Here is a 22,196-nt window from a genome sequence, read left to right on the forward strand (position 1 = left end):
GAGACTTACAGGATGGCAAAAGGCAGAAGTTTCCAACGTGATGAGCAGGATTATGCCCAAGGAAACTCTATCATTGGAGGAATGACAGCTGATCCTGGCGGAGGAGGGATAACCACTCACCGAAGGAGATCCGGCGACAATTATGTCCACAACACCAAGCCAGACAAGATCAGCGGATCATCAAGCGCAGACAGCTCTACCGGATCAAGTTTTTTAGAAGTCCAGCGACGAAGTGAACACCCGGCAAGGCACAGAGGAGGCCGCAAGCATAAGTGCGGACAAAGGGACGCCTGAACCGACCGAGGAGAGAAAAGAACCAGAAAAAAAAGATGAGAGTCATCAGTAATTAACATTCTGCCTGCAGCTTAAAACGGAGAGTGAGTACCAATTGCTTGACAAGGTTTGTCATTTTGCCCTGCTAAGGATGTGAACATTTTTGAGTTAGAAAAGGACTTATACAGATTTTTCAGGACATTAAAACTGAAGTCCTTTTTCAATGGTAAACCTAAGTCATTAGAGTTTAATGATAACATGGGTAATGACACAGACGCTTAAAGCTACAGGATTATATCACAAAAGTAGTTTTACACCACCATGCCATAATAATAGCATTGAGACATATATGCAATTGGTTAAAAAGGATTTGACACAATTAGAGCTTAAGGTTAAAAAGAAGTCATGGAAGTTTAAGTACAATGTTACTAAGGCACAGAGTGGTGCTATCTCTACATTAACCAAAAAGGATGTAGTGGTGAGGGGTGCTGATAAGGGGGTGCCATAATTGTCCTAGATAAGGACTATTACATAAGTGAAATCACTAATCAGTTAAGTGATAAAGATACATATTTGGTTCTCCCTTACAACCCCCTCACCAATATACAGAAAGAGATCAAGGGTATAATTGATAAAGCCCTCACTAGAGGTATCATTGACAAGAAATTAGATTAGTTCATAAGGACCCCCATGGACCACCGTCCTATAGTTGCAGGTACACAATCAGTCTTTAGCAATATACCTTGATAAAAAATTTCAGCCGAAGGTAATGAAAGCAACTTCATATATCAGGGACACCAGTGATTTTATTATGAAATTGAAAAATTTACCGCTAAATAACACTAAGTATATACTTTTTTCACTCGATTTAAGTAGTTTATACACATCTATCAAGAATGAAAGTGGTATTGGAGCGGTTATGACCACTATGGCTAAAACCAAGGTATATAATACTACACAGTTAAAATTTAGATTTGCTCAGAGTGGTGTTGTACTGCAATTATTTTTTGTTTGGAGAAACATGGTATTTACAGCTTAAAAGGACAGCCATGGGGTCCAATGTCGCCCCATCATACGCCAACATGTTCATGAGTTGTTTTGAGGACAAATTTGTCTATAAAAATGCTTTGTTCTTACAATATGGAGCAGCCTGGTGGCTCTTTATAGATGAGTTTGGCGTGTGGTGGGATGACATTGGATCCCGATTGGCATTGTGTCAATCAAACTGAATGGTGCAGTGCAGGGCCTAAAATTACACTCAATTTTAGTGAAACCAATATTGTATTCCTAGATTAATGGAAGTACACAAGGATGTTTTGACTGGCATTTTAAAAATTGACATGGTATACGGAAAAATATTGATAGAAATTCCTACTCAAATATGGATAGTTTTCCATCATGAGTCCTTAAATTCCCTACCGAAAGAGCCATATGCTCAGAGTCCACAAATAGTCAGTGACAGTTCCAAAAAGGAGGTAAGACTCTCAGAAATGACTGAGAGAGTTTGTTCAAAGGGTTATCCACCTAAATTAGTAGAGCTAGAGAAACAAAAGGCTAACAACATTTGTGAGAACATAGATAATACACACACATCTAAAGATAAACAAGACAGGCTAGTGTGTGTCACACAGTATAACCCATACAGTGCTGAAATAGCTCAATGTCTTAAAAAACACTGGCATGTGTTAAAGAAATGCAATACAGACATTGTTGAGTTTCAAAACTATCCTCTTATGGCATATAGGAGAGTGTGTATGTATGTGTATGTATATAGATATTTTTTTTAGAAGACAACCCAAAGTATTGATCTAGGCCCATTTTGGTATATTTCATGCCACCATTTCACTGCCAAATGCGATCAAATATAAAAAATCGTTCACTTTTTCACAAACTTTTAGGTTTTTTACAAAAATGATTTACAAACAGCTTGTGCAATTATGGCACAAATGGTTGTAAATGCTTCTCTGGGATCTCCTTTGTTCAGAACTATATGGCTTTGGCATTGCTTTTTGGCATTTAGAAGGCCGCTGAATTCTGCTGCGCACCACACTTGTATTGTATTGTATTGTATTATGCCCAGCAGTGAAGGGGTTAATTAGTTATCTTGTAGGGAGCTTGCAAGTTTAATTTCAGCTTTAGTGTAGAGATCAGCCTCCCACCCCTGATCCCTCCCAGACAGCTCTTTCCTCCCCCACCCCACAATTGTCCCAGCCATCTTAAGTACTGGCAGAAAGTCTGCCAGTACTAAAATAAAAGGTTGTTGTGTTTTTGTTTTTTTTAAACATTCTGCTGTGTAGGATCTCCTCCCCCCCTCCCCAACAGCTCTCTAACCCTCTACCTTATTGTGCGCTGTCTGCCAGTACCCAGTTTGCCATAAAATGTTTTTTTTTTTTTAAATTGTAAATAGTTTTCTGTAGTGTAGCTGCCCCCACCCCTCCCAGATACCTTGGATAAAAATATCCCCCCTCCTCTCTCCCACCTTATCCTACGCAAAATTAATTTGTGCCATAGTGTAGTGCATGCTCTTGCTTGCCCCCTGTGCGCGTGCCCCCGCACATGATCCCACCCCTCACCCCTACGACGCTCTTCCCTCATCGATGGCCGCCCACCCGCCTCCTTGCAATGGCTCCCACCTACCAACGATCGTGGCTTCCGCTTGGCTGGAAGCAATCAGGATAATTTCCACCGATTTTGAAGACGCTAACGACGTACAGGGTACATCCTTGGTAGTTAAGGACCATTTTTTTTTTTTGTAGGACGTACCCTGTATGTCGTCGGTTGTTAAGGGTTGAAAAAATATGTACATCCATCAAGGATTACAGTGGCAACCTGCTACAAGTATTGCTACGGTTGCGGGAGCAGTCATCTTATTGGTGCAATGCCTTGTCTGATCTGATATCATAATAAACTACAATAGAGGAGATCCAAGATAGGGTCAAAACTCTTAAACTGGCCAATACCTTTTATCAGCAATGCTAAGATGCAGTTAATTAGACTGTCTAGCTTCACTGTTCTAGCTCGCAGAGCTCTGTGGTTAAAATCCTGGTCGGCTGATGTAACTTCAAAAGCCAAGCTTTTGTCTTTACCTTTTATAAGGGCGAAACTTTATTTGGGCCTGGTTTGACGGAAATTGTTTCTGAAATTACGGGAGGAAAGCAATCTTTCCTTCCTCAGGACAAGAAGAATAGACCTAATGGTCGCCAGAATTCTAATTTTCGCTACTTTTGTAACTTTAAAGGACCGAAGTCTTCCTCCTCTTCTTCCAGAGCAAGCCAAGACCTCTTTGAGGTCCAGTCAGCCTTGCATCAAGGGGAAGAAAAACAAGAAGCCTTCCACTGATTCTAAATCGGCATGAAGGGTCTGCCCCCGATCCAGTATTGGATCAAGTGGGGGGCAGGCTTTTTTCTTCTTTGGCATGCCTGGATACACTATGTCCCAGATCCGTGGGCTGTAGACATAGTATCCCAGGGTTACAAAACAGGATTCAGTCTTGTCCTCCAAGGGGCAGATTTCTCCTGTCAAGACTATCCACAAACCAGGTAAAGAGGGAGTGCTCCTTAAACTGCTTTGAGGATCTATCCTCTCTGGGAGTAATCATTCCAGTTCCTCTAGGGCAGTGTTTTTCAACCAGCGTGCCGTGGCACACTAGTGTGCCGTGAGAGATCCTCAGGTGTGCCACGGCAAACTGACAACAGTGTGACATATTTTTTAAACTTTGCTTGTTTTTTACTCCCAGTGCAGGGGTAGTTTGTAGGAGGCATGGCATAACCGCACAATACATACAGTTTGTGTGTGTGTGTGTGTGTGTATATATATATATATATATATATATATATATATATATATATATATATATATATATATATATATATATATATATATATATATATATATATATATATATATATATATATATATATATATATATATATATATATATACTTATACTGTATTAGGCTACAATGTGAGATTTTTTTTTTTTAAATTTTGGGATGGTGGTGTGCCACAGGATTTTTTAATGTAAAAATGTGTGCCACGGCAAAAAAAGGTTAAAAATCACTGCTCTAGGGGAACAGGGTCAAGGATTCTATTCAAATCTCTTTGTGGTTCCCAAAAAGGAGGGAACTTTCCGTCACATCTTAGACTTAAAATACCTCAAATTCCTCAGGGTTCCGTACTTCAATATGGAAACTAATTGTTTCATTCTTTTGTTGGTTCAGGAAGGTCAGTTCATGACGACCATAGACCTGAAGGACGCGTACCTTCATGTTCCCATTCACAGGGATCATCACCATTTTTTTAAGTTTACCTTTCTGGATAAGCATTTCCAGTTTGTTGTACTTCCATTTGGTCTGGCCACGGCTCCCAGAATATTCACAAAGGTTCTGTGGGCTCTATTGGCAATAGTCATATCCCAGGGTATTGCAGTGGCACCTTATCTTGATGACATCTTGATTCAGGCGTCTTTTCATCCAGCAAAATCTCATAGAGATGTTGTCTTTTCTACGTTCCCACTGGTTGAAGGTGAATCTGAAAAACAGTTCTCTAGTTCCAGCTACAATAGTGTGTTTCCTAGAGACAATCATAGATTCCCTGTCCATGAAGATTTTCCTGACGGACGTCAGAAAATCCAAACTTCTAGCATTTTTCTCCAGTCTGCTATTCGTCCATCAGTGGCTCAATGCATGGAGGTGATTGGTCTGATGGTTGCTTCCATGGGACATCATTCCGTTTGCTCGGTTCCATCTGCGACCTCTGCAACTTTGCATGCTCAGTCGATGGAACGAAGACCATTCAGATTTATCAGAGAGGATATATCTGGATCCCCTAACAAGAGTCTCTCTTTCTGTTTCTCTCTTTCTGTTTCTCTCTTTCTGTTTCTCTCTTTCTGTTTCTCTCTTTCTGTTTCTCTCTTTCTGTTTCTCTCTTTCTGTTTCTCTCTTTCTGTTTCTCTCTTTCTGTTTCTCTCTTTCTGTTTCTCTCTTTCTGTTTCTCTCTTTCTGTTTCTCTCTTTCTGTTTCTCTCTTTCTGTTTCTCTCTTTCTGTTTCTCTCTTTCTGTTTCTCTCTTTCTGTTTCTCTCACCTTGGGTGATTGTGACTACGGGCATCAGTCTATTAGGCTGGAGAGTTGTTTGGGGCTCTCTAAAAGCTCAGGGCCTGCGTACTCGGGAGGAGTCTTGAATTCCCATAAACATCTTAGAGCTGAGAACAATCTTGAATGCCTTGACAGCTTGGCCTCAATTGTCTTTAGTCCGGTTTATCCGATTCCAGTCGGACAACATCACTTCTTCAGTGGCTTACATCAACCACCAGGGAGGAACTCGGAGTTCGTTATGAAGGAGGTGACTCTCATTCTGCAGTGGGTGGAAATTCACAATTATCTCCTATCTGCCATCCACATTCTAGGAGTGGACAACTGGGAGGTGGATTTTCTGAGCAGAAAGACTTTTCATCGTGGGGAGTGGGCTCTCCATCCGGAAATATTCTCAAAGATAATTCTCAGGTGGGGGTTCCAGAGTTAGATCTGATGGCGTCTCGTCAAAATGCCAAGCTTCCAAGGTACGATTCAAGGTCAAGAGATCCTCTGGCTGCTCTGATAAACGCTCTAGCGGTTCCTTGGATCTTCTCTCTGGTGTACCCGTTTGCTCTCCTTCCACCAGTCATTGCTCGTATCAAACAGGAGAGAGCATCTGTAATTCTAATAGCTCCGGCATGGCCTCGCTGGATCTGGTTCGTGAATCTGATGAGTATGTCCTCTCTTCCACCTTGGAGGTTACCTCTGAGGAACAACCTAATTCAGGATCCATTCCTTTATTCAAATCTGGATTCTCTGAAGCCGACTGCTTGGAGATTGAACGCCTAGTGTTGTCTAGGCGTGGTTTTCCTGAGCCGGTCATTGATACCATGCTCCAGGATCGTAAGCCTGTTACTCGCAGGATATACCATAAGGTATGGCGTAAATACCTTTTTTTTTTTATTGGTGCAAATCTAAGGGTTTCTCCTGGATCTGGGTGTGTATTCTCCAAATTTGATGCTTTCTTCAGGATGGTCTAGAGAAGGGGTTGTCAGCCAGTACTCTGAAGGGTCAGATATCTGCAATGTCTATTCTTTTGCACAAACGCCTGGCTGATTGGCCAGATGTTCAAGATTTGTTCAGGCCCTGGTCAGAATCAGGCCTGTGTTTAAACCTGTTGCTCCTCCTTGGAGTCTTAACCTTGTTCTTAAAGTTTTGCAGCAGGCTCCGTTTGAGACGAACATTCTGTTGATATTAACTTAACTTATCTTGGAAGGTGTTTCTTCTGTTTGCAGTGTCTCTGAGCTTTCGGCTCTGCTGTGTGTTTCCACATATCTTATTTCTCTTGTTAAGTGTATCCAGTCCACGGATCATCCATTACTTGTGGGATATTCTCCTTTCCAACAGGAAGTTGCAAGAGGATCACCCACAGCAGAGCTGCTATATAGCTCCTCCCCTCACTGCCATATCCAGTCATTCTTTTGCAACTCTCAACAAAGATGGACGTAGTAAGAGGAGAGTGGTGTATTATAGTTAGTTTTTTAACTTCAATCAAAAGTTTATTTTTAAATGGTACCGAAGTGTACTGTTTCATCTCAGGCAGCATTAGAAGAAGAATCTGCCTGTGATTTCTATGATCTTAGCAGAAGTAACTAAGATCCATTGCTGTTCTCACATATTCTGAGGAGTGAGGTAACTTCAGAGAGGGAATGGCATGCAGGTTTTCCTGCAATAAGGTATGTACAGTTAATATTTTTCTAGGGATGGAATTTGCTAGAAAATGCTGCTGATACCGGATTAATGTAAGTAAAGCCTTAAATGCAGTGATAGCGACTGGTATCAGGCTTATTAATGGAGATACATACTCTTATAAAAGTGTAATATAAAACGTTTGCTGGCATGTTTAATCGTTTTTATATATGTTTGGTGACAAAACTTATTGGGGGCCTAGTTTTTTTCCACATGGCATGGTTTGATTTTTGCCTAGAAACAGTTCCTGAGGTTTCCACTGTTGCAATATGAGTGGGAAGGGCCTATTTTAGTGCTTTTCTGTGCAGCTAAAAATACTGACAGACATTCAGCTTCTTCCTGCATGATCCAGGACATCTCTGAAGGGCTCAAAAGGCTTCAAAGTCGTGTTTGAGGAGGGTAACAATCACAGTAGACTGTGCAGTTGTTGTGACTGGTTTAAAAAACGTTTTTGTCATTTATTATTCTGTTTTTGTTATTAAGGGGTTAATCATCCATTTGCAAGTGAGTGCAATGCTCTGCTAACTTGTTACATACACTGTAAAATTTTGTTAGTGTAACTGCCTTTTTTCACTGTTATTTCATATTTTGTCAAAATTTTGTTTCTCTTAAAGGCACAGTAACGTTTTTTATATTGCTTGTTAACTTGCTTTAAAGTGTTTTCCAAGCTGCTAGTCTCATTGCGTAGTCTGTACAAACATGTCTGAAACAGAGAGGATACTTGTTCATTATGTTTAAAAGCCATGGTGGAGCCCCATAGGAGAATGTGTACTAAATGTATTGATTTCACCTTGAACAGTAAAGATCAGTCTTTATCTATAAAAGAATTGTCACCAGAGGGGTCTGTCGAGGGGGAAGTTTATGCCGATTAACTCTCCCCACGTGTCGGACCCTTCACCTCCCGCTCAAGGGACGCACGCTAATATGGTGCTAAGTACACCAGGACGCCCATAGCGATTACTTTGCAGGACATGTCTGCAATCATGAATATACCCTGTCAGAGGTATTATCCAGATTGCCTGAATTGAGAGGCAAGCGCGATAGCTCTGGGGTTACAGAGCGCGTAGATGCTGTAAGAGCCATGTCTGATACTGTGTCACAATATGCAGAACCTGAGGACGGAGAGCTTCAGTCTGTGGGTGACGTCTCTGAATCGGGGAGACCTGATTCAGAGATTTCTAATTTTAAATTTAAGCTTGAGAACCTCCGTGTATTGCTTGGGGAGGTATTAGCTGCTCTGAATGACTGTGACACAATTGCAGTGCCAGAGAAAATGTGTAGGCTGGATAAATACTATGCAGTGCCGGTGAGTACTGATGTTTTTTCCAATACCTAAAAGGCTTACAGAAATTATTAGCAAGGAGTGGGATAGGCCCGGTGTGCCCTTTTCCCCACCTATATTTAGAAAAATGTTTCCAATAGATGCCACTACACGGGACTTATGGCAGACTGTCCCTAAGGTGGAGGGAGCAGTTTCTACTTTAGCAAAGCGTACCACTATCCCGGTTGATGACAGTTGTGCTTTTTCAGATCCAATGGATAAAAAAATTAGAGGGTTAACTTAAGAAAATGTTTATTCAACAAGGTTTTATTTTACAGCCCCTTGCATGCATTGCGCCTGTCACTGCTGCGGCGGCATTCTGGTTTGAGGGCCCTGGAGAGGCCATCCATACAGCTCCATGACTGAAATTGTTGACAAGCTTAGAACTCTTAAGCTAGCTAACTCATTTGTTTCTGATGCCATTGTTCATTTGACTAAACTAATGGCTAAGAATTCCGGATTCGCCATCCAGGCGCGTAGGGCGCTATGGCTCAAATCCTGGTCAGCTGATGTGACTTCAAGTCTAAATTACTCAACATTCCTTTCAAGGGGCAGACCTTATTCGGGCCTGGTTTGAAAGAAATTATTGCTGACATTACTGGAGGTAAGGGTCATACCCTTCCTCAGGACAGGGCCAAATCAAAGGCCAAACAGTCTAATTTTCGTGCCTTTCGAAATTTCAAGGCAGGTGCAGCATCAACTTCCTCTGCTTCAAAACAAGAGGGAACTTTTTGCTCAATCCAAGCAAGCCTGGAAACCTAACCAGTCCTGGAACAAGGGCAAGCAGGCCAGAAAGCCTGCTGCTGCCTCTAAGACAGCATGAAGGAGCGGCCCCCTATCCGACAACGGATCTAGTAGGGGGCAGACTCTCTCTCTTCGCCCAGGCGTGGGCAAGAGATGTTCAGGATCCCTGGGCGTTGGGAGATCATATCTCAGGGATATCTTCTGGACTTCAAAGCTTCTCCTCCACAAGGGAGATTTCACCTTTCAAGATTATCTGCAAACCAGATAAAGAAAGAGGCATTCCTAAGCTGCGTACAAGATCTCCTTGTAATGGGAGTGATCCATCCAGTTCCACGGACGGAACAAGACAGGGGTTTTATTCAAATCTGTTTGTGGTTCCCAAAAAAGAGGGAACCTTCAGACCAATTTTGGATTTAAAGATCCTAAACAAATTCCTCAGTTCCATCATTCAAGATGGAAACTATTCGAACCATTTTACCCATGATCCAAGAGGGTCAGTACATGACCACAGTGGACTTAAAGGATGCCTACCTTCACATTCCGATCACAAGAATCATCATCAGTTCCTGAGGTTTGCCTTTCTAGACAGGCATTACCAATTTGTAGCTCTTCCATTCGGGTTGGCTACAGCCCCAAGAATTTTTACAAAGGTTCTGGGCTCACTTCTGGCGGTCCTAAGACCGCGAGGCATAGTGGTGGCTCCTTACCTGGACGATATCCTGATACAGGCGTCAAGCTTTCAAATTGCCAAATCTCATACAGAGATAGTTCTGGCATTCCTGAGGTCGCATGGGTGGAAAGTGAACGAAGAAAAGAGTTCTCTATCTCCTCTCACGAGGGGTTTCCTTCCTAGGGACTCTAATAGATTCTGTAGAAATGAAAATTTACCTGACGGAGTCCAGGTTATCAAAACTTCTAAATGCTTGCCGTGTTCTTCACTCCATTCCGCGCCCCACGGTGGCTCAGTGCATGGAAGTAATCGGCTTAATGGTAGCGGCGATGGACATAGTGCCATTCGCGCGCCTGCATCTCAGACCGCTGCAATTATGCATGCTCAGTCATTGGAATGGGGATTACACAGATTTGTCCCCTCTACTAAATCTGGATCAGGAAACCAGAGATTCTCTTCTCTGGTGGTTATCTCGGCCCATTGTCCAAGGGGTATGACCTTTCGCAGACCAGATTGGACAATTGTAACAACAGATGCCAGCCTTCTAGGGTTGGGGTGCAGTCTGGGAACTCCCTGAAGGCTCAGGGTTCATGGACTCAGGAGGAGAAACTCCTCCCAATAAATTATTCTGGAGTTAAGAGCAATATTCAATACTCTTCTGGCTTGGCCTCAGCTAGCAACACTGAGGTTCATCAGATTTCAGTCGGACAACATCACGACTGTGGCTTACATCAACCATCAAGGGGGAACCAGGAGTTCCCTAGCGATTGTCAGAAGTCTCCAAGATAATTCGCTGGGCAGAGACTCACTCTTGCCACCTATCAGCGATCCATATCCCAGGTGTAGAGAACTGGGAGGCGGATTTTCTAAGTCGACAGACTTTTCATCCGGGGGAATGGAATCCTCTGCTCCCTCGTCTGATTGCCAAAATCAAACAGGAAAGAGCATCAGTGATATTGATAGCGCCTGCGTGGCCACGCAGGACCTGGTATGCAGACCTAGTGGACATGTCATCCTTTCCACCATGGACTCTGCCTCTGAGACAAGACCTTCTAATACAAGGTCCTTTCAATCATCCGAATCTACTTTCTCTGAGACTGACTGCATGGAGATTGAACGCTTGATCCTATCAAAGCGTGGCTTCTCAGAGTCAGTAATTGATACCTTAATACAGGCACGAAAGCCTGTCACCAGGAAAATTTACCACAAGATATGGCGTAAATATCTTCATTGGTGTGAATCCAAGAATTACTCATGGAGTAGGGTTAGGATTCCTAGGATATTGTCCTTCCTCCAAGAGGGTTTGGACAAAGGATTATCAGCTAGTTCTTTAAAGGGACAGATTTCTGCTCTGTCTATTCTTTTTACACAAAGCGTCTGGCAGAAGTTCCAGACGTCAGGCATGTTTGTCAGGCTTTAGTTAGAATTAAGCCTGTGTTTAAACCTGTTGCTCCTCCATGAGCTTAAACTTGGTTCTTAAAGGGGTTTCCGTTTGAACCCTTACATTTCTATTGATATCAAACTTCTTTTCATGGAAAGTTCTTTTTCTGATGGCTATTTCCTCGGCTCCGAAGGAGTCTCAGAGTTATCTGCCTTACATTGTTATTCTCCTTATCTGATCTTTCATTCAGATAAAGTTGTTCTGCGTACAAAACCTGGGGTTTTTACCTAAAGTGGTTTCTAACAAGAATATCAATCAAGAGATTGTGTTTCCAATCAGTATGTCCTAATCCTCCTTCAAAGAATTGAACGGTCTTTTGCATAATCTAGATGTAGTCCGTGCCTTGAAGTTTTACTTACAGGCTACTAAAGATTTTTGCCAAACATCTAACCTGTTTGTTGTTTACTCTGGACAGAGGAGAGGTCAGAAGGCCTCGGCAACCTCTTTCTTTTTGGCTTCAGAGTATAATCCGTTTAGCCTATGAGACTGCTGGACAGCAGCCTCCTGAAAGGATTACAGCTCATTCTACTAGAGCTGTGGCTTCCCTTCATACTTTTTCCAAATTTTACAAATTTGATACTCTTGCTTCTTCGGAGGCTGTTTTTGGGAGAAAGGTTCTACAGGCAGTGGTTCCTTCCGTTTAAGTTCCTGCCTTGTCCCTCCCATCATCCGTGTACTTTAGCTTTGGTATTGGTATCCCACAAGTAATGGATGATCCGTGGACTGGATACACTTAACAAGAGAAAACATAATTTATGCTTACCTGATAAATTTATTTCTCTTGTAGTGTATCCAGTCCACGGCCCGCCCTGTCCTTTTCAGGCAGGTCTAAATTTTAATTAAACTACAGTCACCACTGCACCCTATGGTTTCTCCTTTCTCGGCTTGTTTCGGTCGAATGACTGGATATGGCAGTGAGGGGAGGAGCTATATAGCAGCTCTGCTGTGGGTGATCCTCTTGCAACTTCCTGTTGGGAAGGAGAATATCCCACAAGTAATGGATGATCCGTGGACTGGATACTCTACAAGAGAAATAAATTTATCAGGTAAGCATAAATTATGTTTTTTCATGCTGATAAGGTGGTCCTTCGTACTTAGGGTTTCTCCCTAAGGTTGTGTCGGATAGAAACATTAATCAGGAAATTGTTGTTCCTTTGTTTTGTCCTAATCCTTCTTCTCAGAAAGAACGTCTGTTGCATAACCTGGATGTTGTGCCTGCTCTCAAATTTTATCTACAAGCAACTAAAGTTTTTTTTGGCAGACTTCTGCCCTGTAAGAAGTTTTCGCTGATAAGCGGAAGGGTCAGAAGGCCACTTCTACTATCCTTTTCCTCTGGTTAAGGAGTGTTATCCATTTAGTTTACGATCTCCATTAGCTTCTGTGGAGCAGATTTGCAAGGCGGCAACATGGTCCTCTCTGCATACTTTTTCCAAATTCTACAAATTTGATACTTTTGCCTCGGTGGAGGCATCTTTTGGGAGAAAGGTTCTTCAAGCAGTGGTGCCTTCTGGTCCACCTGCATTTTTCTCCCTCCCTTTTCATTCTGAGTCCCCTAGGTTGGGTATTGGTTCCCACTAATAATTGGAATGAAGTCGTGGACTCTCCATGCCATAGGAAAGAAAACAAATTTATGCTTACCTGATAAATTTTATTTATTTCCAGGCATGGAGAGTCCACAGTTATATACACAGAGGTACCACACTAAATGGTCTCTGTGCTCCCTGTATCACACAGGCAGTGTATATACACATGACATTGTATTAGTTGGGGAAACGTTACCAGGATGGATCTAGTGACCCACACACTCTGAGGCTCAGGTCAGTTCATGTTTTAAAAGGTAATGGAGGAGATGCTTAGCAGAACGGCAAGATCACTAGCAAATGTAGAAATGTACTGTTTACAGCATACCACTCTCCTTTACAAACACACTAGAGCATGGTCAATGTTGGCAAATGGTGGGCATGCCTAGTTAAGTTTAATGAAGATACAAACTTATTTTATCTTAATAATGGCATATTTGTTTAGATAAAACATAAAATACCAGACGTTTCAGTAATGTATTCATGGATGCACATAGCTTTGGCTCTAGAAGGGCTTAATTTAGGCTTTTTGATTCTGTTAGGCCCATTGCTTACTTCTGCTATTGTTTTTTTTTCCCCTTTCAACTTCTGAAATTTCTAGAATTACATTTTAAAAAAAACAGCATTAAAACATTAGTGTTCTAATTTCCCTATTGTATTTCGGTAATTCAAATTATATATTTATGTGCAGTAAACGGTTTTAAATGCCTTTTTAAAAAGTCATTTCCTTTTTGTTTTTAATATTCAGAGACCTTACCTAGTCTAAAAATTTCCTGCACTATTCTTTTTATAATGTAGCACGTGTGTGTTTTGTCTTACATGTAGAAGTTTACAAACTGCTGATACCACATTTATTGCATAACATTTTTTTTTTCTTTTTACAGTTGAAGAATGCATCGTACAGTTCCTCAGATGTTTCCGCGACTGAAAAATCTTTCTCTCTATGTCTTATCATTATCGTTATTTGCACTTGTTATATACCTGCACAAAGAAACCAAGAATACTAGGACTCTAGCTCCAATTCAGAAACAGATCCAAAAGCAAGAAATTCATTTCTGGGCTCCCCGCTTGATAAGGAAGGTCCAGTGTCATCCACAAAACTTGACACTGAATATTACGCAGTCTCTTCCTGAGCCTCATCAATTGTTCTTAATGTATAAACACTGCAAGAACTTTTCCACACTTCTGATGCCAAGTGCATGTGAGAGGGACACTTTTTTGTTACTGGCCATAAAGTCATTGCCTATAAATATAGACAGACGTATTGCTATTCGAAATACCTGGGGAAAACAGCAGGACATTCAGGGCAAGAAAATAAAATTGGTATTCTTACTAGGAAAGAGTGAAACCAAGTATCCAGTAAAATCCCTTCATCAGCTACTTTCCTATGAAAGCAATGAATTTGAAGACCTAATACAGTGGGATTTTGTAGACAATTTTTTTAACCTAACGCTAAAAGAGATCCATTTTCTGAGGTGGTTCAGAAAAGAATGTCAAGATGCCAAGTTTGTTTTAAAAGGAGATGATGATGTCTTTATTAATACATATAACATAATTGAGTTCCTTGATGGGAGGGATCCAGAAGAGGAAATTTTTACTGGGGATGTGATCATAAACGCCATGCCTATAAGGAACACCAAAGTAAAATATTTCATCCCACATTCTATGTACAGTCAAAAGCACTACCCTAAATATGCTGGGGGAGGTGGTTACTTGATGTCTAGAAGGACTACCCAAAATCTTCTCATTAATGCTGAAATGACGGACCTCTTTCCCATTGATGATGTATTTGTGGGTATGTGCCTTGTGAAGATGAATGTTACCCCACAGTACCATCCAGGCTTTAAAACGTTTGGGATTCAAAGACCTTTTAACTCATTTGATCCATGTTTATACAAAGGGTTAATGGTTGTGCACAAGTTAAACCCTACAGAGATGTGGATCATGTGGACCTTAGTAAAAGATGGAGACATTCGTTGTGCAAAGTCCGGACTTTAGTATTTTGTAATTTGAAAAAATGTGGAATGAAAAATGTATTTATTAAAATTTGTTAAATCATACAAAGTTTGTAGAGTTTGTTTCTAATATAAAGTGATTAAACCCTAAAATGTTACTGTGCATCACTAATGCTGAAGTTGTGAATTCTGGGACAAACCGTATTTACTATAAATCCGTAAAAAAGGATCTAAATAATTTGGCTGGTTTTGTTGTGGAAATTACTCTTAATTAATCTTCTATGCATGCGTAATTATAAAACCTTTATGGCAATACATATTGCCCAGTAAAGAGGTATTTTTAAAGGGACAGTAAACACCTTATACTTAAAGGGACAGTCTGCACCAGAATTTTTATTGATTTAAAAGATAGATAATCCCTTTATTACCCATTCCCCAGTTTTGCATAACCAACACAGTTATATTTAATATACTTTTAACCTCTGTGATTATCTTGTATCTAAGCCTCTGCAAACTGCAGCTTTATTTCAGTTCTTTTGACAGCCTTGCAGTTTAGCCAATCAGTGCCTGCTCCCAGATAACTTCACATGCACGAGCACAGTGTTATCTATATGAAATACATTAACACCCTCTAGTGGTGAAAAACTGTTAAAATGCATTCTGAAAAAAGATGGCCTTCAAGGTCTAAGAAATTAGAATATGAACCTCCTTGGTTAAGCTTTCAACTAAGAATACAAAGGGAACAAAGCAAAATTGGTGCTAAAAGTAAATTGGAAAATTGTTTAAAATTACATGCTCTATCTGAATCATGAAAGTTTTTGGCCTAGACTGTCCCTTTAAAATTATTTGATTTGTCTTGCTATAAAATAACATCAGTCAAATCTAAACATTTTTACAACAAATTTACATATTGATTTCTTCAGTAGCCAAACTCCAAGCAGACTGTAAATTAAAAATGAACAAATATACATAAATACAAGTACAAAAAATGTGAGTAAAGGAAATATATTCCTTTATAACAAGATGGGTGGATTATTTATGTATGATTTGGTCCTTAAAGGGACAGTTTACCCCAAAATTTTCTTCCCTTTAATTTGTTACCAATGATCCATTTTACCTGCTGCACCGTCTTAAAGTAACCCCTTTACCCTTATTTTGGCATTTCAAACAGTGGTTTTAGCCTGTGGTGTCCCTGCCTATACTGAAAGTTTCTATATTTAAGTATAGGCTTTTGACCAGCTATGTAAATACAGCCAGCAGAAGAAATAACACTCCTAGTGGGGCGTAGAAGAGATAAGTAATAAAATGTTAATTTTCCTTTGTTCTCTCAAGTATTGGGCTTTGGTTTACGGACAGATAAGATATGGAAGCAGGTGTGTGTACTCAAAGTGGTAAAATAAAGAGATCTGATTTTACCTGCAAGCTCAACCCATTTTAACAGGCTGTGGTTTCAAAGCACAAAACCAGCTATTTCATATCTATAACATAATCGCGTTTGTAACGCTTCCTTCGCCGTGGTCAGTTACGCATACAGCCTGCAGCGTGAGACAGCTTCAGGAACTCCAGCTGTAACATAACAGCTGAGAGCTGAAGCTTCAGGCATCTGCCGCATATGGAGCCGGAGCGCGATCTGTGTTCCTCCTCCATATGAGGCCAGATGCCTGATCGTTACTGATGGTGACAGTGTGTGTGTGTGTCACTGTCTGTTACGATCTTCTGCTGGTAGCGCGGGTGGGCAGCTCAGCAGCGGAGGGGGGAGGGAGTGGAAGTGCCCTACTACAGAGAGAGAAAAAAAAACCAGGGAGGGATGGGGCAGCTACACAGGGAATGGGAGGGAGTGGGAGTGCCCTACTGCAGAGAGAGAAAAAAGACCAGGGAGGGATGGGGCAGCTACAAAGGGAATGGGAAGGGGTGCCCTACTACAGAGAAAAAAAGACAGGGAAAGGGCAGCTACACTACAGAAAAGGGGATTGGGTGTGGGGGGGATAAATGGCGATCCGCATGGGGGGTTGGACCACTACACAACAGAAAAAAAGGGGGGGTTTATAGGTACTGGCAGACAGCTGCCAGTACCTAAGATGGCGGCAATAGAGGGGGAGTTAGAGAGCTGTTTGAGGGGGGCAGCAATAGAGGGACAGAGGGAGAGTTATAGGGGCAGGGATATGGGCAGAGGGATAGGGACAGAAAAAGCAATATGAGGAAAAACACTTCAATGTCTCAATCCAAGCTACACCTTTAAAAAAATTACCTTTCCTCAAGTTGTAAATGAATAGCAAATTGAGATTTGATATATTGTGTTATTAAACACTATGTGAATAACCCATATATAAAAGGTATGTGTACAGAAAATAATAAAATTAGTATGTACCTTGTATTAAATGTGTGTTATAGTAAATCACATATACTAAGTAGGAAGATAAGTCACTTTACTAAAAAATATATAGATAAAAAAAATAAACACTTAAAGCTAATATTAACAAGTTAAAAAAATGAGCTAATAGACATTAGAAACATACACCGTGCAAGGTAAGATTTTCAACCATTAGAATCACACTGCAGTGTGTGATTGATAAGATAAAAAAAGTGGGTAAGGACCACATAAATGTAAAACAGGGTTGAACACCTCGTACTGCTATTCAGGCAATAGCTTGAAAAGTCTTGGAGGGAGGTGAAGACAGTCAGTGCCTTGGAAATCCTGAGTGGAAAGGAAACCGGCTCTATGCAAACTTGGCGAGCTTGGCGTGGCTCTATGCAAACCTGGATGGTTCCGGGTCACGTGACAGTGTTTGATGGGATAGGTTGGATGTCGGCGTTTCACAATCCTAGACATGGGATTGGTTAGATGTCAGTGTTTCACAATCCTAAACGTGGGATTGGTTAAATGTCAGCTTTTGGTTGGAAAGTGGAATCTTGGCTTCAAACAGACTACGTCTGTGTTTGTGTATGCCACTGCGAGATCCTGCCAGTCACTGGCAAGAATCTTGATAAAGGCCACTCAGACCGAAAAGAGTTCACTGACTTCTATGCATGGCAACTTTATACAGCACCCGCATTGGCATGCCCCCCTCTGTGGAGAAGATTAAGCTTAAGTGCCGTACCTTTTTGAGGCATTCCACTAACCCTGCATTTGAGTCCTCGGCACAGATCACATAAGAAAACAGTGACTGGCAGGATCTCGCAGTGGCATATTTTACAACAGAATCCAAGAGCCAAGATTCCACTCTCCGACCAAAAACAGACATTTAACCAATACCACGTTTTAGGACTCTGACATCCAACCTATCCCATCCCAACAAACATGTATTTAGTAGCTATAACAGAGACATAGTACAATGACTCTCACGACTGGGAAACGGTCATACCTGGTTACATCGTGTTTTAAATAAAAAATGGAGTAGGTGGGGCGGAGCCAGCCTTGAGCAGAGATGGCCGCATTGTGTTAGTGCTCAGAGTCATGGTCTGGGGTAAACAGCCTTACAGGAGCTAAACTTCATCATAATTACAACAACTATGATCCTTTGAGCAGTGGATCGTTTTGGGAATCAGACAGTAATTTGCATTTCTCTCTGTGCCGCCTGACCCTGACTCTCTCACTGTGGCCTACAAGTGTGGCGAATGAACACCGCGCAGACACATCCCCAGGAAGATTGTCGGAGAGCTCTCACATATGAATCCAATGTGAGTACCAGGCATGCCATTACAAGGCTCATATAAATTTCCTCATATAGTTTATACACCACATGCAGCCTGAGAACGACCAAATTTAACGACATATCATAACACGTTGCAACCCCCTCTTGACCGCTGCCATGAATTTTACAGGCCATACGGGTCATTAATACAAGATAAGTACAAGGCTTGCACTCATATACCTTGATAATCGGACAGATCTATTTCCAGTACGCCTGCAGTGAATCTTTACAAAGATTACGGCCTACACACATGGCGTTGATGCCATATTAGCCCTGTATAAAAATTTTAGCAGGCAGTTCTGCTGATAACTTCCCCTCTCAGGGCACTATTTATTTTGGTATAGCCAAACAGATCATCATGCAAGCTTATATATCAAAGGATGAGAATTGCTGCAGCATTTCTACCTCCCCCCCACCCCATTAACATCACAGATTGAGTTCTCACAGTAACCAGCCTATTAAAGGGGTAGTTGATTAAAAAAATTGAGTTAAAAGTCTGGAATAAAATTATTGAAAGATGCGGCAATAAACCTTTACCAGACAACTACCAGTCTACATCAAGCTCGAGTGGTCAATCTTGAGTTCGCACAACAGACCTACGCAACACCTCACTACTGTAGGCACGCAGCAAATAAATTCACTATTGCGTCACAAAGAGCAAAGACCCAAAAAACAAAGCTAATTTTCCCAAGATGTCTTCCAGAAGGGTGTCTAAACTGGATAAACCAACAAAAACAAATGCTTCATCTGGGGTTAAAATGGACATTTACTTTAAAGCAATTGAAGCATCAGTCTCTTCACCCCAATCAACAGCCTCTGCAGACCCAGAGGAAAATAACGCAGAGTCTTTAGCACAAATAACAGAAAGCCCTATCACAAGAGTGGACTTACTACTATTACCTTCAAAAGAAGATTTTAAATCTTTTATGGTTCAAGTGTGCCAGATTATAAAGGATCGCCTCATGGAGGTGAAGAGAGATGTAGCAGTCCTCGGCCAGAGAGTCTTACAAGTTGAGAACAGACAGAAGAATTAACTACAGAATCTAGCACAATGGTACAATTGAACAGCAAAATGCTACAATTCTCCATATTGCAGACCTAGATGGAAGATCTGGACAATAGAAATTGACGCCAGAATCTAAGAATCGGAGGAGCTCCTGAAACCATATCACCCTCTCAGATAAACACCTACCTTCAAAAGCTTTTTGACCACATACTAAAGACCAAGGAACCCACTCCTATCCTGTTAGACAGAGCTCTCAGACCGCAACCATTTTCAAGGAATCCCCCACGGGACATTATAATAAAATTCCATAAATACACCGATAAGGAAATATTATCAGCTTGAAGGAAACCTTATCCAAATATATGCTGATCTCAGTCAAACAACGCTTTTCAAAAGGAAGGAGGCTAGATATCTGACCCTACATTTTAAGGACCTTGGTATCCCCTACCGCTGGGGATTTCCTTTCTCCCTAAAAGTTGTTAAAGACAATAGAACCTACACTTATAGAGATTCAGAAGACATAGAGACCTTTTGCATAAATAAAGAGAGAAGCGCTCAACCTGGAAACGAACAATAGCATAATAGCTTGTTCTATGGCTAGTTACCAGCCAAGAAGCAGCCTCTTTTTGCTCAACATGTGCCTTTTACAGAGAAGAACTTTCCTGAAGCATATTAGTCTGATCCTGACTTAACAGTACAGTCCAGCCCCGAAATACCAGGCAATCTCTCTCTGAACGAGAGAAACTGCAAAACCTCAGAAACGTACGTTCCAGCCTATTGTGGGCCTCGTCAGTGAGGTGCAGCCATTATAGAACACCTGCTCTACTTAAAGCCTTCGTATAAGAGAGTAGAGAAAATTAAGGTACAAAAGTGGCCTATACTGTATATAAGGGAGTATGGTTCATTGGTTTGCACTTCAAACATCAGATATTGAGCATATTTTTTAGTTTTGGCAAGATCATATTTAGGCATAATCTACTAAACTCTCAATCTGTATGAAGGTGCTAATGTATTTAATACTTTTTGAAATGACTTTGTGTATGCTGTATGTTTTAATGCACAAACTGGATGTCATCTTCTTCTTGTAACTTTCTCCAACATAGGTGTGTCCGGTCCACGGCGTCATCCTTACTTGTGGGATATTCTCTTCCCCAACAGGAAATGGCAAAGAGCCCAGCAAAGCTGGTCACATGATCCCTCCTAGGCTCCGCCTACCCCAGTCATTCTCTTTGCCGTTGTACAGGCAACATCTCCACGGAGATGGCTTAGAGTTTTTTAGTGTTTAACTGTAGTTTTTATTATTCAATCAAGAGTTTGTTATTTTAAAATAGTGCTGGTATGTACTATTTACTCAGAAACAGAAAAGAGATGAAGATTTCTGTTTGTATGAGGAAAATGATTTTAGCAACCGTCACTAAAATCCATGGCTGTTCCACACAGGACTGTTGAGAGCAATTAACTTCAGTTGGGGGAACAGTGAGCAGTCTCTTGCTGCTTGAGGTATGACACATTCTAACAAGACGATGTAATGTAAGAAGTTTTCGCTGATAAGCGGAAGGGTCAGAAGGCCACTTCTACTATCCTTTTCCTCTGGTTAAGGAGTGTTATCCATTTAGTTTACGATCTCCATTAGCTTCTGTGGAGCAGATTTGCAAGGCGGCAACATGGTCCTCTCTGCATACTTTTTCCAAATTCTACAAATTTGATACTTTTGCCTCGGTGGAGGCATCTTTTGGGAGAAAGGTTCTTCAAGCAGTGGTGCCTTCTGGTCCACCTGCATTTTTCTCCCTCCCTTTTCATTCTGAGTCCCCTAGGTTGGGTATTGGTTCCCACTAATAATTGGAATGAAGTCGTGGACTCTCCATGCCATAGGAAAGAAAACAAATTTATGCTTACCTGATAAATTTTATTTATTTCCAGGCATGGAGAGTCCACAGTTATATACACAGAGGTACCACACTAAATGGTCTCTGTGCTCCCTGTATCACACAGGCAGTGTATATACACATGACATTGTATTAGTTGGGGAAACGTTACCAGGATGGATCTAGTGACCCACACACTCTGAGGCTCAGGTCAGTTCATGTTTTAAAAGGTAATGGAGGAGATGCTTAGCAGAACGGCAAGATCACTAGCAAATGTAGAAATGTACTGTTTACAGCATACCACTCTCCTTTACAAACACACTAGAGCATGGTCAATGTTGGCAAATGGTGGGCATGCCTAGTTAAGTTTAATGAAGATACAAACTTATTTTATCTTAATAATGGCATATTTGTTTAGATAAAACATAAAATACCAGACGTTTCAGTAATGTATTCATGGATGCACATAGCTTTGGCTCTAGAAGGGCTTAATTTAGGCTTTTTGATTCTGTTAGGCCCATTGCTTACTTCTGCTATTGTTTTTTTTTTCCCCTTTCAACTTCTGAAATTTCTAGAATTACATTTTAAAAAAAACAGCATTAAAACATTAGTGTTCTAATTTCCCTATTGTATTTCGGTAATTCAAATTATATATTTATGTGCAGTAAACGGTTTTAAATGCCTTTTTAAAAAGTCATTTCCTTTTTGTTTTTAATATTCAGAGACCTTACCTAGTCTAAAAATTTCCTGCACTATTCTTTTTATAATGTAGCACGTGTGTGTTTTGTCTTACATGTAGAAGTTTACAAACTGCTGATACCACATTTATTGCATAACATTTTTTTTTTCTTTTTACAGTTGAAGAATGCATCGTACAGTTCCTCAG

General features: G+C 41.0%; 1 protein-coding gene across 1 annotated transcript; it reads left to right on the plus strand.

Moving 5' to 3' along the window:
- Positions 1-13,683: 13,683 nt before the first annotated feature.
- On the plus strand, positions 13,684-14,790 carry LOC128647778 (N-acetyllactosaminide beta-1,3-N-acetylglucosaminyltransferase 4-like). Its single transcript, XM_053700504.1, has one exon. It carries the CDS (start codon positions 13,684-13,686, stop codon positions 14,788-14,790), a length of 1,107 nt encoding a protein of 368 aa, XP_053556479.1.
- The last annotated feature ends 7,406 nt before the right edge of the window (positions 14,791-22,196 follow it).

Source organism: Bombina bombina, chromosome 2 (genome assembly GCF_027579735.1).
Source record: "Bombina bombina isolate aBomBom1 chromosome 2, aBomBom1.pri, whole genome shotgun sequence".
NCBI lineage: Eukaryota > Metazoa > Chordata > Amphibia > Anura > Bombinatoridae > Bombina > Bombina bombina.